Raw genomic sequence first — 15,251 nt, 5'->3', positions numbered from 1 at the left:
ACGTCCTTTCCTTCTGTTGTGTGGTCAGCTAGCTGGGGTTCTCTTTATTCTTACCCTCCACGAATCCCAACAGACCGATCCTCTGCTTCCGCAAGACTGCAGACAGATTAAAGCGTTGGTTTTCTTGGGATTCTCGATTATGCTTGTCCAAATAGGAGTGTACACCGGCACAGGTGTGGAATTATATAAATCGTTCAAGAAGATATCTCCACTTGACACCAAAAGCGGATGCCCTTCTCGTCAGCGTAGCACCACCTTAGCAGGATGAGGTGTAACATCTCTCGCGACCAGCCATTCGCCGGAGAACCGTCCGCCCATTCATAGTCACGCATATCTGACATGAGCATCAGCGCCTATATTCACTTCCTGGGGTTCATAGGCTTTGAGAATTTGCGTCTGCAGGACGTCTCGCAAAGCTGAAGGTGTTTCGGGGGAGTAGACCACCAGAAAAGCCTAGAAGGTCCATGGGCCTGGCATTGCTCGGTTGTGAGATCCTGTGGGTCTGTCTATATGTAGGTAGGTATAACGGCATGTTCTAGCAAGCCGTTGTTGGCTGAAAGAGGGTTCGAGATGTTTAGCGTAGTAGATTGATTGGTGGAGAGCACAATTATAACTTTTGGCTATCGTACAAGGTAGATATTCTATACTGTTTCCTTGAGGTAGCGTAGCTAGCAGAACTGTAGCTAGAAACTCCTCGAAACCATGGCCTGGGAAGCCCTCAAATCAAACGAGCTACCCCGCCCATTGACGCGAACAGTAGTCTTCGAATACGTATACGACGACGTATAATCCGGCGGCTTCGCAAAAGAAAAGTGTGGCACTGGGTCATCGCTGCCCATGCTACTTCTGCCCGGCAGAGTGAGGGTACTGCTCTGGCTTGTTCCGCTACCAGGAGGTCTTGCAGAGGATTGAGTCCTGGAGTATTCACTATCCATGCTGCTCCGTCCGGGAAGTACGATTGTGCTGCCGAGACTGGTTCCGCTGTGATATGAATGTCTTTCGGTTGTGTATGGTTCTGGTGGGAGCGCAGGTGTACGGTTCTCGCTATAATAGTTTGTTGAAGATTGTTCTTCATCGGAAACGGCCGCCATATCTGAGAATGGGTCCGAGTACTGTAGGCTCTGGTGGCGATGTTGTTCGTCAGGTCGATATGCAGCCCCGGGCTGGAAGTTCAAAAGGGTCGAAGCCGTTGGCGATGCACCGTCAAGGTAAGACATTTGCGACCGGAAGTCGCGTCGTAGGCCTGTCCTCGAGTTTGCAGACGCCCGGTCGTCTTGCAGACTATCCGCCTCTGCCTCTTGGCGAGCTCGGCGACGACGTATGAGAAGGATAATGAGAGCAATTAGTGTTATGAGCCCAAGAATGCCGAAGAGAATGCCGAATATAAGATCGTATGGAGGGCCGGCGTCATCGTCTGATACAAGCGATGTGGACGATGTAGAAGTAGGCTGCGTTGAAGTCTCGGTAGCGAACGCTGTATGAGTGGAGCTAGTAGATAAAGTGCTGTGTATAGTATTTAGATTTGACAAATATTCTGGATCCCGGCTAGTCGTATGATTTGAAAAAGCTGTTCCTAGTTCTGGGTTAATAGTAGCCGTAGCAGACGCGACCGTCGATGTCCCTTCGTTGGAAGACCGGTTAGATGTCTCGATCAACTTTGCGTCTTCGGGTGACGGCGCGTCAATAGAGGTGGTTGAGGGAGTGTCGGTGGAAGAAGTAGCGGAGTCAGTTGGTACTGGTGCTCGTCGGACCTTCGTACATCGGAGTCCTTGGTAGAAGATAATGGAAGGGTTTGTGGACATGGCAGTCAGCGCTCAACGAAGCTAGAGGCTGACGACATTGGATGAATTGAGGCAAAGGAGCGGTAGTCTCAAACGGCGAAAGGATTGATGAAATGGCAGTAGACGTGAACTGCGTCAGAGAAAGTGTAAGGGTAAAGCCAGTCAGGCCATGTCGTGAGATTCGCCAGGAGTTCTCGTCAAGAGCAGGCAGTGCAGGAGATTGCAGAGAGCAAAGAGTCAGAAGATCAGGCCTGGCCCTGCAAGTTAAGAATAGCCCTCCTCCAGCCGTTGGGCTGCGCATGGACCCCAAGCAACGGCTTTGACGGCCGTGCGAATGCTACCCAGACATGGGTCCCTGGCCAGGAGCGAGGCCAGACAGAGGCGCATGTTCCTGAGTTGAAGGATCACAACGGAAGGATGGGTGAAACGGAATCCGTCCAATGGGTTGGGCCAAGCAATCTATAGACAACGTTAGTCCGACCAGGGTCCGACGAGCTAAAAGGGCAAACAAGTACGAATTTAATCAGCCTGCCACGCCATCATGGAGACAGATACGAAATAGTCAGGAGCTCCGCTCACCAGACTCGTATACCCGTATACCGATGCAGCGGGTGTTGACATTATTGAAGTGGGTGGTGTTGTCCAGTCCAGAAAAGGAAAGCGGCTACGTCATTTGGGCTAAACCACCAAAGCCGGTCCGACTGCAGTTCCGGCTCCACTGCTTCTCGTCTTCTACAGGTCACCTGACTTTTGCCAGGCCGTCAGACCAGAGGGCATACATCGATCTGACTGCTCCGATTGCATAGTCCAGGGGGTAAAACGCTTCAAGAGTCCCCTGAGACTGGTAATGTATGTCTCCTGGTCATGAGAGATGCAGTTGTTGGCGAAAACACCGAAACAACGGGAAATCCTGACTGTGTCATGTCGCTCCACCGCGCAGTTGACATTGAGCCGGGCGTCACTCGTCAGTCGCTTGGGCGCTCCCCCTCTTCCAAGCTTTCTCCCCGATCTTCAGGCTAAGCGTTTCTTTCTTCAGCCTTTGTTCAGCATCGTCCAGTGTATCAGTCTGCGCATTCCATTGAATGAATTGAGGCCTCTTGCCACCCTTGCCCCTCTCTTTCCCCTCGTCCCCTGAACCACACTTTCCGCCCACGAGGTTCCTGGGCTTCAGGCCCAATATTAATCGCATGTGATCTTCTGAATGCATTGCTGGTCTTCTGCCACTTCTGAACTTCGTGTATTCGAGCAATTCCGTTTCGTCAAGTAGTCCGCCATCATGTTTGGATGGAGTACAATGGGTGAGTGCCCCCCGTCCCCAATTTATTTGCCCCCAAGCCACCGGCTCTCCCCCCTCAACGCCTCAATTTCCATCCCGACTGCTAACGACGACGCCCTGCAGGCCTCCCCGCAATCGGGTCGGATCCTGACTCAGAACGCTCTCCCCCGCCTCCTCCGACCAAGCTAGACTTCCCCATCTACCGCGTCCCCTCCGTCCCCGACACCCCCTCCGAAGACTCCCTCCGCAACCTCCAAGCCGAGCTCGCCTCCATCCGCCGCCCGCAGGACATCACACCGGACAAGTTCAAGGACCTCAACCTCAAACTCGAGACCGACGTCCCCCTATCCGCGATCGTCCATCACAATGGTGCAAAGACCGCCCCTCCGCTGCCCTGGGAAATGGACTGCCCCAACCCGTCTCTCGGGTCCCCCGCCCCCGCAGACGGAACGCCGATCTTCATGGACAACGAGAACCCATACCCGCACAAGGACAAATACGAGCTGCTAGAGCAGGAATTGCTGCTGGACAACGACGATGCGTTCCGGGAGGTCGCTCGGTTGGAGCCTCGCGCTGGTCGCGAACGGGTCCGCGTGACGCAGACGAGAAAGTTCTGGACGGCCCTGGAGCGGATGTCACAGTACTGGGATGACAGCTTGGATGATTATTACGAGCGACCAAAATCGCCTGAGCCGAGCGAGACTGAGGCGGACACCGAGACCGCGGAGGACGCGACCGCTGAGACTGCTCCAATGGATCTCGAGCCGCCCACAACCACAGCTACCCAAGACCCAGACGCAAAACCAGAATTAGTGAAGAAATACAAAGGCCGCCGCATCGCAGCCGGTCCGGCCATGCCAGAAGACGTCCGTGACGAAACAGTCCGCGCCCTCACGGAGATGGCAGCTTGGCCCTTTGGCTGCCAGGCCTCTCTTCCCATGAACCCCCCCAAGCTCTCCCTCGGAACCCTCCTCTTTCCCGTCCGTCAAACCTTCCTCGCCACGCGCTCGCCCAAGGACCGCCAACTCGCCCGCAATGGCATGCTCGAAGGCCCCCTCTTTGTCGCCCAGTGCCGTCCGGAGACCATCTTCCGAGGCCCCCACGAAACTCCCGGCGACGGCCTCGGCGACACCTGCGATCTGGTACGCGAAGTCGGCGCCATGCTACTCGCCGCTCAGGAGCGGGCACGCGAGGGCGCGATTGAGGTTAGGCCCGGTGAAGGCAAGTGGTGGACCACGAAGCCTCGATGGGGCGGCGCGCCGAACGACACCATTGGCGACAGTGTGCGCGTAATGCTTGAACAGGAACAAGTAGCCGCGACGTTGATGGGAAGGCCGCGCTCGACTTCGCGGCCGCAACCGCCCGCGTTACAGAGGCCAGGCTTACGACGGGCAATGAGTAGCAGCGACAAGTGGAAGATTATCAGTCCTGGCCCAGGGCTTTGGGATAAGCGTATGCGGTATATCCAGATCGGCCGCGATAGGGAGTGCCCTTATGATGATGTACGCCACCTTCGCTTCGATTCTTGATTCAGAAAACTAACGTGCTTCCAGATCTACATGCTCTCCTCTCTAAATCACCACCTCTCGATCCTGCACCTCCGCGTCCATCGCCGCTACATCGACATCATTACAACCGGCCGCAGCACCGTCCCCCCAACCTCCGACCCCGACCACCCTTGGCACATCCTCAAGCTGCGGCGCACGCGGTGGTACGACCTCTTCGACGCAAAAGACCGCGTCGACGTGTTTAGAGGTATCTGGACGATTTTCCACGTTCTGTTGCGCGCACCGCGGCCGCCGGAGGCTGTGCCTCCGCCTAGTCTCCCGCCCATTTCGCCTGTTGATCCGGCGATTGTGTATGGGGGGTTGCCGTTAGAGTCTGTATAGCCTTACTGGAATGGATGAGTTGATGGGATGGACGGGTTGGTTTGGGTTTGGGAATGTACATAGAGTGATGTCAAGCATAGGGTTACATAGCATATCATATCATACATAGGTTTAGGAAGTTTAGCATACTGAATACCACTTCATTTGTACATAAATTTTCTTCCTGCCAGTCTCCCTAGTGTTATCCGTATATATGTATCTCTCACCCTCGTATCCACCGCAGCTTGTGAGAACCTCATGGATGTAAATCTCCTCCGACACCGGCCCTCACTCGCTCTTTCGTACCTTATCTCCCCGTCAATCCAATCCAAATTTACCCACGTCCTCTAAATATTTAATGAGAATCTGACTCCCCCAACGCAAGGTCCATCCTAGCGGAACTCATTCCCGCGAGTCATGATCCAACCCCTTCCTCCCCTCTGCTTCTTGCCGTGCCTCGCCTCGCCTTGCTTGCTATGCGTGCCTTGCTTGCGTCTGATATAGACCTGATATTGGGCCCTACGAATACCGTACTAGCTAGGAATACTGATCGAATAATTGGTATACTTTAAAAAGTAAAGAGCGTGCTGATTCTTCTAATCTAGGAATTCTAGGGGTTTTTATATGGCAATTCTAGAAGTTCTGCAACGAATTTGTATAGCCGAATTCTCCATTTACCTCTCGGGCGAATGGGCTATATTGAGCTTCACGAATTAGGCAGTTGGAGGCCTTGAATTACTAAGAATTCTCCACCCCAGGTGACACCTGATATCCGTGCGCAACAATAAGTGCCAACTTAATCTCAAACTACTATTCGTGCGGAACTAAGTTCCGTCCCATAATTGAAGTAGAGTCAGTCCAGTCCGACGTGTCGTTCTGGCTTCGTCATTGCTATTGTACCTGATTACATATCCATGCTATGTGCCGGCGGATGGAGACGGGTGTACTGTATCATATCTGCTAGCCCTGTCCTAGATTACAGATAGTGAGCTCGTCCACGCAACCTAATAGCGCAGCACTATTAAGTACACTAATGACCAAGCGCTCGGAATAAGTCATCCATCGTCTTATCTTTCGCAGTCCAATGTCTCTACGGATCGTATCTACCGACCCAAGTACTACCTACCTATGACTCAAGTCCAAGTACACATACACATACAGGTCCATATACATGTACCCAGCTACCTTTCAGAATGTCCCGGGTACATCCCCTAGGTACTCTCCTCCGTACTCCGCCCCTTTGTCCCAACTTCCCCGTGCCGTAAGCGAGTAAGCGAGTACAACCATGCAGTGGCCACACGTATGGTACGTGGTACCCGCCACAGCGCCGGAACGCAATCATTAGCCACGGAAGCAGTATCCGCATGCCACAGCCGCCGGCACGCATGACGTCGTCGGTGGGACAGTGTGCTGATCAGATGATACCTCACACAGCTCTCTACTTTCTACTCTCTGGCCTCTGGCCTCTGGCCTCTGTATGCGATGCGACGCACTATACTTAATTATCTGGGCTTGAGCTAGGCTTGAGCTATGCTAGGCGTGTGCTTTGACGTTTACCTGGTGGATAGCTGGAAAATCTTGGATAAGGCTTCTTGATGTTCCTAGGCAGGGCGCAACTCAATTCAGCGCCACCTGCATGGTTAGCACATGTAGTGGCTGGATAAGAAATCCGGCCTCAGCTCGGATACTGCGTACACCGAGTGGCTGCACCTAGGAGCCGGTGCGTTGGTGGTTGGATAGATCTCCCAGTAGTCGCGTTCAGCGAGCTTCAAATGATATGTACAATGTAGTGGAGCAGAGCTCAAAAGCAAGTTTCCCAATCCCAATCAGACAATATTGGGTGGATGACTCGATGATAATGATGATTCTCAGTCTGTGCATTTTAGGCATGAAGGAACAACAGTGGATATTTAGAGTGTAAAAGGTCTAACGCTCACACTCTAGGCTCTTTTTGTGACAAACGAGACGATATTGCGGATGCGCAGCACAAATCTAACTGCGGAAACGTTTCTACTTACCCAGGGCAAGGCTGCTACTGCCAGAGTGCAGCCAGCCAAAACCGAATCGGAGGTTAAACCCACACCTCCTGATACGGCAACTTCATGGCCGCGACAGATTGATGCATGATATGCGCCAGGCGCGCTGGGATCTTCACCTGCCGGCCATTCCCACTATTCGTGCTCGAATCTAATAGTAGATACGACGACTTGGAGTCCGCAAGGGCCTGGTCTGGTTCCTGAGACATTTCCATCTCAACCGTCTGTTGCAGACGGTGATATAACGGCTTGACGACATCAACAAGACGCATGGCGGCTATATCCCAGTCTTCGCAGACGCCCAGTGCCTGAAGGCAAAAGCGGACATGCACTAGGCTATCAGATACCGATTCCAGGTCCGGCCGTCTAGCCTGAGCTTCGGCTTCTTCTTTGGCTACGACGGCCAGATTTTGGGCGGCATTTAACAGGAGGACTATGCTGGAATGGTAGCATGCGTTGCTTGGATCGGTTAGCACGGCTTCAGAAAGAGCTAATGATGCAAGAGTTACATTGTAAGCCAGCATCTGGCCAAAACACAGTCTTTGTCGTAAAGAAGTCTAATCAAGCGAGCGAGGTGCTGCGCAAATGCTTGATATGTTTGGTGGATATCTGCGGGCAGGCGCAGCACTTCCCGGACGACCAGCTCGTCCGAGAGACTCGGCGACTGCTTCAAGATAAAGTGCATCACACGCTCGTACAGGGTAATTCGTGAGGTAATGTGAATCATATGGAGAAAGAGAAGCGGTCGGCTTGCAGAGTCGAAGTTCTCGCTCGCCGTACCGTCCTCCCTAACGAGCGAGTCTAAACGCATCGAGTTGGGAAGCTCCAAGAGCCAGCTGTCTAGATCGGTAGAGAGTTGTTGGAGGTCGTCCATGGAAACGTAAGCTGCGGAGTGAACAAATTCGTACACCTGAGCTGATAGATATGCAATCTTGAATACGTGCCATTGAATCAAGTCTGGACTGAGTTGGTTGTCAGGATTCTTCAATGATTCAGCCATGGCGAGAGTGTTAACCTCCTCAGGTTAGCAGTACTAGATATGAAGAGTAAAGGAGCGGTTACCGACCATCTTGATCTCGTCTTGTCTCAAGTCAAGCTTATAGCCAAGAGTTGAGGATAACCAGCTATCGATGTTAGGATATCCATGAGCCTAAATTTGATGTCGACTCACCACTCGATAAACGAGAGCGTCCGAATCACTTTAGCCCGTTCAGTCCAATCATCACCACTAGTTTCCGCATATACCTGCATGTTGTAGCGTGCGGTATTCAAGCCAGAGGCTGCAATATTAGTATGATTCAATACGAAATGGAAAGGGCCTACCAGTTATAGTCCGCGCCGTCGTACTCTTGAGCAAAATCAAGTACACCGAAAGGCAAGCATGGATGCGCATAATGCTCAAATCATCATCCACATGATCATCATGCAGCAGCGATGCAGCAATCTCAAAAAACCTCTCTTTAGCAGGAACCGGGATGTCGTCCGTGCAGTAGTGACTCCCCATGACCGCAACCGCGCAGATCTGGCCGACCATGTTCCGCGTCACATCTTCCGGTCTGTCATAAGTTGCCTGGATCATATCCTCACATTCCGCCCTCGGCATGATATAGAACAGGGTCCCGCCGCAAGTGAAGAATGAAATCACAGCATGCTGCGTTATCTCCCGGGGAGGCAACCCAAAAGGACCTACAGACGCATTGGGTTCGTGATCAATCGTAAGGGAACTGCGCGACCTCTCCTTATGTGCAACGGGTCTCTTCGGACGAGGGCTGAGTGACTGGGCTGGGCTCCGGCCGCTGGAGCCGGAGTCGAAACCCACACTTGGTCGCGAAGTCGTGGCATGTTCCAGCTCGTGTCCGTTCTCGCGGAGCTGGCGAAGGATCTCAATCGCCTCGTCGAGCGAGTTGCACTTGAGCGACTTGATAATGGCCTCGAGGCGCCGGTTCTTCTGCTCCAGGTCGCTGATGGCTGCTTTCCAGGTCTCCTTCTTTCGCTTATCCGAGTTCTCGTACACGCATCGCTGGCGGGACATGACGCATTCTGAACAGAATGGCTTTCGGCCGTCGCACTACAAGAGTCAGTAAGCCGGCTCGCTTATGCTTGGGGGACGCACCCTGGATCTTTTGGCGCGGCAATTGCTGCAAGCGAGACTGATTTTCCGTCTGGCGGGCAGTGCAGGACCGGCTGTCGGCTCACTAGAGGGAAGGACATGCTTAGGGCGGATAAAGGGCAGTGAATTCATGATGGAGAGGATCTAGATGGCAGGTATCGGCGCCCGTGGTTCCGGCAGATAGGATCCACTCGCTGTTATACGTCAAAGATACGTGACGTAGCCGGGCCTGCATTGTCCGGCACGTGATCATCGTATAGTTGATCTCGCACGAAACCCGGCAGTAAACAATCATGATACTGATAATGGCCACCAAAATGCATTCAGTCGAGCCTGATGAAAATGGACAGAAACGGTGGCAGCTGTCAGCGCCGTTGAGCTCAGAGAGCGCGGGTGATCTTCTCGGAAATCAGCGCCAGCCTATCGGAACCGCTCTGGCCTGAGTGTCATGATTCGGTCTACCGCTCATCAATTGATGATGTCGCCATGGCAGGCTGGCAGGCGTTGCTTACTCCGGGGTAGCAAGAGGCGACTCTGAAGAGATCGCAGGTGTTGTTGAGCGAGATGAAGGATCCAGACAAGTCCTTATAGAGTTTCTCGCCAGCATGGAGAAGGCGCGACTCGTGGCTTCCTACCGCTTCCCAAAATATATATCTTGAGCCTCGTCCCACTCACAAACGCACTGCTCTGCCCTTATCTGTATACATATCCGTGCAGCAGTCACGGCTCATCGTAGCAGTCAACCAATAGTCAGCCCCTGCTTCGAAGTTATCTGCTGCGGCGTCATCTTCGACCGAGGAACGAACTTCACCATGCAAGAGCCTCCGACTGGTTCCTGACACGCCGGAAATATGCACATACACCTCAGCGCCCTGTCATAGTGCATCCTGTCCTGGCACTTGATCACACCTGAGCGGCAGCCATCTCCATCCAGTAAGGAAACTGAGGCTCTTCAAGCACACATAGATACTTGGTTCCCTTGCTAACAACCCCATACCACAAGCTACGTTCTAGAAAAGTCCAGAGCAGCCTCAACCAAGTTCATATTCGACCCTACTGGCCGGGGTCCCCAGCGCCGGCCATGATCGGGTGATCTGCAGGGAACGTCCCAGCGGCAACTATTGGAAGGCAACAATGTGACAGCTCGCGTTTGCTTGTACCGGTATAGCTGGGGTTGCGTTTAGGTTTGAAGGATCCGAGGGCGGAGCGGAGCGATGAGCAACAATTGTCATTCGTATGGGAAGGACTTGTCAGGGCGTGAAGAGTTGGTGAAGAGAATGCGACCGTTGTAGACATAGTTCAAGAAGTCGTTGGGGTTGGCGAGTGTACTCCGGAGTAAGAGCGACGGGTATCTCGTGTACCTGGTACGAGCAGTTATGGCCGCAGCTTGCAGGGGTTGATTGGACTGGAGGAACGAGGTACTCACCCAACTAGACACGGAGCCAGAACAGGCAAGAGAGGAGGACACCTGCATTTCAGCCTCGAGCAATCAACCAGCGGCGATTACTCTGATAGCGTCCGCACGGCGGATCTAGCCAGGCACTAGACCAGACAAACATCTAGATCCGGAGTAGCCTTTGATAACACCCCGGAAATAGCAACCGCATACATAGCTAGCCCCGCCGAGGCTGGGGCAGACAGAGTCCGTGCACAACGCGAGCAGAGACAGGATTGGTGGCATCGTGCATGCGATGCTGCAGCGCACGATTTCACCCAGGAAGGAAGAGCGGTATTGATTATTGATTTGTCGCCTGTGAGACATTTGGCCGGCGATTGATATGTGATAGATGCACGAAATTACATATCGCATTGACGACGAGTCGGACATCTGTCATCCTATCAATCGCCCGCTCAAGCCTCACCTTAGTGCTCACTCAGCACTGCTGAGCGCCGTTTGGGACTGGGGCCTGGCCTGGAGAAAATGGGCCTGCCACTAATGCGGGGAGCTGTCACATTTTTGACGCAAAGGCTTGATCACGTACAGATCGTGTGTAGCGGGTTGACGATGGGAAAGACTCCCCAAGTTGTCGGCGTGCGTCCAGAGGGGCCAGACGCCTCTGATTAAGGTTGAGCTCGTATCCATGGCCGTGGCCTTGGGTTCAAGGGCGTTGACGTCCATGGCCGATCTTACCTGCGTGGCAGGAGTCGTTAACCGCAGGAACCTCGTACCTGAGGCCAGCCCGTAACCCCGGGGGAAAAGAGAGAATATGTACAGAGTATGGGTGCTGTCACTGCGAGGTAAAGGAGCCGATCGCGCCAAGACTGCACTGTAAACGGTAGTTTGTGGCACAGAATGCGACTGCAGGAGTAGCTTAACGATTCATATGCAGGAAGACGAGTTCGTATTGATGCAGCCTAGGTTGCCTTTCGATCTGCCTATGATCGAGTTCGATCTTTGAATCGTGCTGACCGTGCTGACCATGAATTAGATTGTTTGCTTGCATGCAGTGGCTTGGGTGGATGTGTAAATGTAGGTACGCCGCACATCATATATACCAGACGTTGGATGGTGCGCAGGACTTTCGGATTGGAGAGACAAAAAGACTGACGAGGTTAGGTACTTCTCTCCTTGCCGAGCCAACTGCAGCCTCTACAGTATTTGCTAGCATACCGACCTTGCAGTCTATTTGATTGCACAAGGTAGTGCTTCGAGAAGAAAGGCGGTGTTCCGCGTACTCGAACATTGAACAATAACCCTTCTCCGTTAGCTTGTACGGGCCCGGGGTACTGATACGAAAGAGCCTCAAAGGCTCAAACTCCAGTCCCTGGTCAAGTCGGAATGTCATTCCGAATTCTTGAGCAAACCAGAGCTCCCGTTATCAGCTTCAAGAACTCGATAGGCTAATCTCAAACCTAGGTCCAAGGCGGTGGCTGAGAACTTGAGGGTGATCCCGAGGTCAACCGCCACTACTCCGTAAGCCCCGACCTCCGACATGAACTTCTTTGTACCCCGGGCGAACCTCGAACATTGTACCGAGATTCCTTGCTCCCGGGAATGGCTAAAATAGCCAGCCTATGGTCATCTATCCCAAGCAATTGCTTGAACGCCAAAATGATTATCGGCAGGGTATTTGGAATTGAGATGCCAAGACACGGCTTAGCTTGGGGCAGCGGTCATGGACCGTGACGGGTGATGTGCTCGTGCTCGTGCCTGGTGGATACGGCAGGACGATTGTCAGCTGGCGATCAGTGATCACAGTAGATACAGGCCAGGAAACTTGAATAGGAAGATCCGGGTAGGCGCGGGCATGGGACTATTGGACGAATGCCTATACGGCATGGCCGTTCAAGCAATTGAAATGGCTGCCGTAAGCCAATACTATGCTATCGAGACGGAGTGATGAAAGGAAGTTTGTTGCGAAGCTGGGCCAATGGGCGTGACCATGAGTCGGCCTCCTTGCCATGTTTGAGAGTGGTTACATGCGGTGAGCAACACGAATAACGGCTCCACGAGGGGGCCAGTAGAGTCATGTACGGTGTAGCGGCCACTCCCGCTGTCAGGTGGCATAATCGCAAATTGCAAGCTGCGAGTTGCGTTACTTTTATGGTGCACGCTTATCAGATTTGATCGCCAGAAGGGCAGTGACTGGACAGGTGATGTCTTCTGAGACTAGCTGCGATGCGCCCTTTCAGCGGTAATCTTGGCTCGGGGACTCAACTTTCGGGGCGGATTGGTCTCGGGGACTTCCCTTTGACCCAAGATCTCATTTCTTGTCTCGATTACCATATATTAACAAGGCTTGATTCCTGTCGCCGAGGAGCTCGTGGACGACGCGAGCTCGGCACACCTGCACAGGATCCAAGCTCTACCACATGCACTCGACGTCGATGATTCGATATTGAGCCCTCCACAAAGTCATGCGTCGCAATGCAGCAGCCATCTCGGCAGAAGGATCATCGGCCTCCTTGGTGACCAATAGCAATGTAGATCTGAGTATCGGCGTATTCCGTATCGAGTCAGCGTGCTGATCAAGTCTGAATAATTCGACCGTTACCGACCGTTGCGTAAGAAAGAAAGTTGAAAGAGACTTGAGACACATCGATATCTGGCTTCCAGCTAACGGATGGCTGGCTTCGGCAATTCTGTAGCTGGTGAGCCCGTGATTTGAACTGCCCCTGTGACGTTTGAGCAGACAAAGCAGCAACCTGAACCACGACCGCGCCAGCCCACCAGAATCGATCGACAGAGTACGGAGTACCTGATCGAGATATGGTTATTCAGATCGCGGTAAACGGGATATCGGCGGGAACAGGAGGATTGCCAGAGAGCATCCCTTGGCAGTTTGGCACGGCGGGCAGCTCATCTTTCGGTAGTCTCGGCAGTTACTGGCTTACGGCTGTAGGAAAGTTGACGCTAAGATCTGGTATCCAATGACCCAGGGAGCCCTCAGCGAGATTGGTATAAACGTAACGGCTGTTGGATTCGAACATAGAATACAGCATCGGGACAATGTTTCCTCGTGGAGCTGGACTGCGCAGTCTCCGGTTCTTTTCTAGCCGTCGCTCCGGCCATCCCGGCGGACAAACAAATAATGGAGGGCGGCGGTCGGACGGATAACCGCGTTGCGGAACAAAAACGGGAGTTCTCGATGGGGGTTCAAGCCCACCTGCACGAAACATTGCACAGGGCTATCCCTTGCTTGAGATCCTGCACAACAGAGCCTGAGCACCGCAGGTCTGATCATTCTGATCCTAGGGCGAGGTAAGAGCCCCACTAGCGGGATTTGAAGCGAGACTCGTCGACGCCGGTAACCGGAGGGATCTCCGCTCTCGCCTGTATAGTGTACTCCAGCGGAGAACTATGTATACGACCGTCAAGCTGATACTGAGCTGATCCTGACGTGGGAAGACGTTGGCGGAGTTGCCACTGGCCAGGAACGAAGGTTCCAGGGGACGGGATCAGGAGAGCTAGTTGCGGAGATCAACAGCTGGAGTCGCCAGTCGGAGGCAGCCCAGCTTGGAACCGAAATATTAAAGGGCGACCGGATGAAGTCATATTGGTCGGAGACTTCAGTGGCAAGCCGTGACCTCCAGGCGGATCGTTGATCGTTCCAGCGTGCTGGGAAAAGTTGATAGGAGAGGGAGATGGAGAGGGAAAGTGGCAATGCCGATCCGATTTGTCATTTCTCCGTCTGGAGAAAGAGAACCCCTGACTACTACGGAATACACCTCTGGTGTGTTCTGCATTCATGGTTGTCCATCGGCTGATCCGAGACCCAACCAGGGAACTCTCAAGTAGTCTCAACGGTTTCTCCTCAAATATGTATCAGGCCCGACGATGTATGGGATATATAACGATGGCATTACCCCGGCCCCTTGCCAGCCGGTGTTTGATCACCGCGATGGGTACCCAACTCTAGTCTACCACTCAGTGCGGAGATAGACTGCTACAGCAGGAAAATCAATCACTGATCATGCTCTGATAACATCAGCAGTTGGGCAGCACTGTGCGGGAAAGCAATCCTGGAGAAAAATCGGTCTGGGAATTGCAAGCAGCAGCTGCCAATCCGGTTGATCTGCTGGCTGGTTTGTCTCTGGGCTTTCCCCCCACTGCGTGTCTCCACTGCCCGGCGATGCTTTGGAGCTGTCTTCAGCCCAGATTATTTAATTAATATGGATATTATTCCATTCTATGAACTCTACGCAACAAAGAGATTTTATCATCACCTGGAATCCAGTAAATGCTAAACTTATCAGTCAATTCGTGGCTGTCGGAGGTCCGCTACCCAGTTCAATATTAGGATTAAATAAATATTTCTTCTCTTTCTTCTTCTTCTCCTCCTCCTCCTCCTCCTCCTCCTCGCGAGAGGGGCAGGCTGAAACAATTGAAACTATCGGATCCCGATCGCTGCCTTTCTGCTTGCTTTCTCCAGACTCCGGTCTGCAGTCATTCCTACGGATATACTACAGTAATCCAGCGTTATCGCCCATCCATCACATTGACCAGTATGTATCATCTCCTCTCATCCACCCCTGTCCTGGTTTGGGACCGTGCTGGCTTGTCAGGCATGATTTCCCTCTTTGGTGTTTGTGTTCTGTTTCTTGACCTCTGCTTCTTCTTATTCTCGCTCTGATCCACTCTGTTCCCCTCCTGATTTTCGCACTAAATCCCCTTCTTTCCCTTGAGGACGCCTTTTATGGGGTCAGCCTGAGACTCAAGACGCACATTATTTATTTTCT

The 15,251-nt window shown here is 52.9% G+C and overlaps 3 protein-coding genes across 3 annotated transcripts; 1 reads left to right on the top strand and 2 right to left on the bottom strand.

Annotated features, from left to right (window-relative positions):
- Positions 1–220: 220 nt before the first annotated feature.
- BDW74DRAFT_38314 (uncharacterized protein) lies at positions 221–2,012 on the bottom strand. Its single transcript, XM_073732651.1, has one exon. It carries the CDS (start codon positions 1,800–1,802, stop codon positions 684–686), a length of 1,119 nt encoding a protein of 372 aa, XP_073582425.1. The 5' UTR covers positions 1,803–2,012; the 3' UTR covers positions 221–683.
- An 810-nt stretch (positions 2,013–2,822) lies between these two features.
- Positions 2,823–5,101, top strand: BDW74DRAFT_38321 (uncharacterized protein). Its single transcript, XM_073732652.1, has 3 exons — positions 2,823–3,079; positions 3,181–4,559; positions 4,611–5,101. Exons 1-3 carry the CDS (start codon positions 3,058–3,060, stop codon positions 4,944–4,946), a joined length of 1,737 nt encoding a protein of 578 aa, XP_073582424.1. The 5' UTR covers positions 2,823–3,057; the 3' UTR covers positions 4,947–5,101.
- Positions 5,102–6,404: 1,303 nt separating this feature from the next.
- BDW74DRAFT_38247 (uncharacterized protein) lies at positions 6,405–9,663 on the bottom strand. The gene is made up of 6 exons (XM_073732650.1): positions 9,075–9,663; positions 8,285–9,029; positions 8,133–8,241; positions 8,028–8,085; positions 7,471–7,976; positions 6,405–7,420 (listed from the first exon to the last, which is right to left on the bottom strand). The coding sequence occupies exons 1-6, from the start codon at positions 9,201–9,203 to the stop codon at positions 6,997–6,999; spliced, it is 1,971 nt and encodes a 656-aa protein (XP_073582423.1). The 5' UTR covers positions 9,204–9,663; the 3' UTR covers positions 6,405–6,996.
- Positions 9,664–15,251: the final 5,588 nt, after the last annotated feature.

Source organism: Aspergillus multicolor (genome assembly GCF_047715735.1).
Source record: "Aspergillus multicolor strain CBS 133.54 unplaced genomic scaffold BDW74scaffold_18, whole genome shotgun sequence".
NCBI lineage: Eukaryota > Fungi > Ascomycota > Eurotiomycetes > Eurotiales > Aspergillaceae > Aspergillus > Aspergillus multicolor.
Note: the sequence above shows the minus strand (reverse complement) of the source record. Positions and strands in the feature narration are given on the sequence as shown.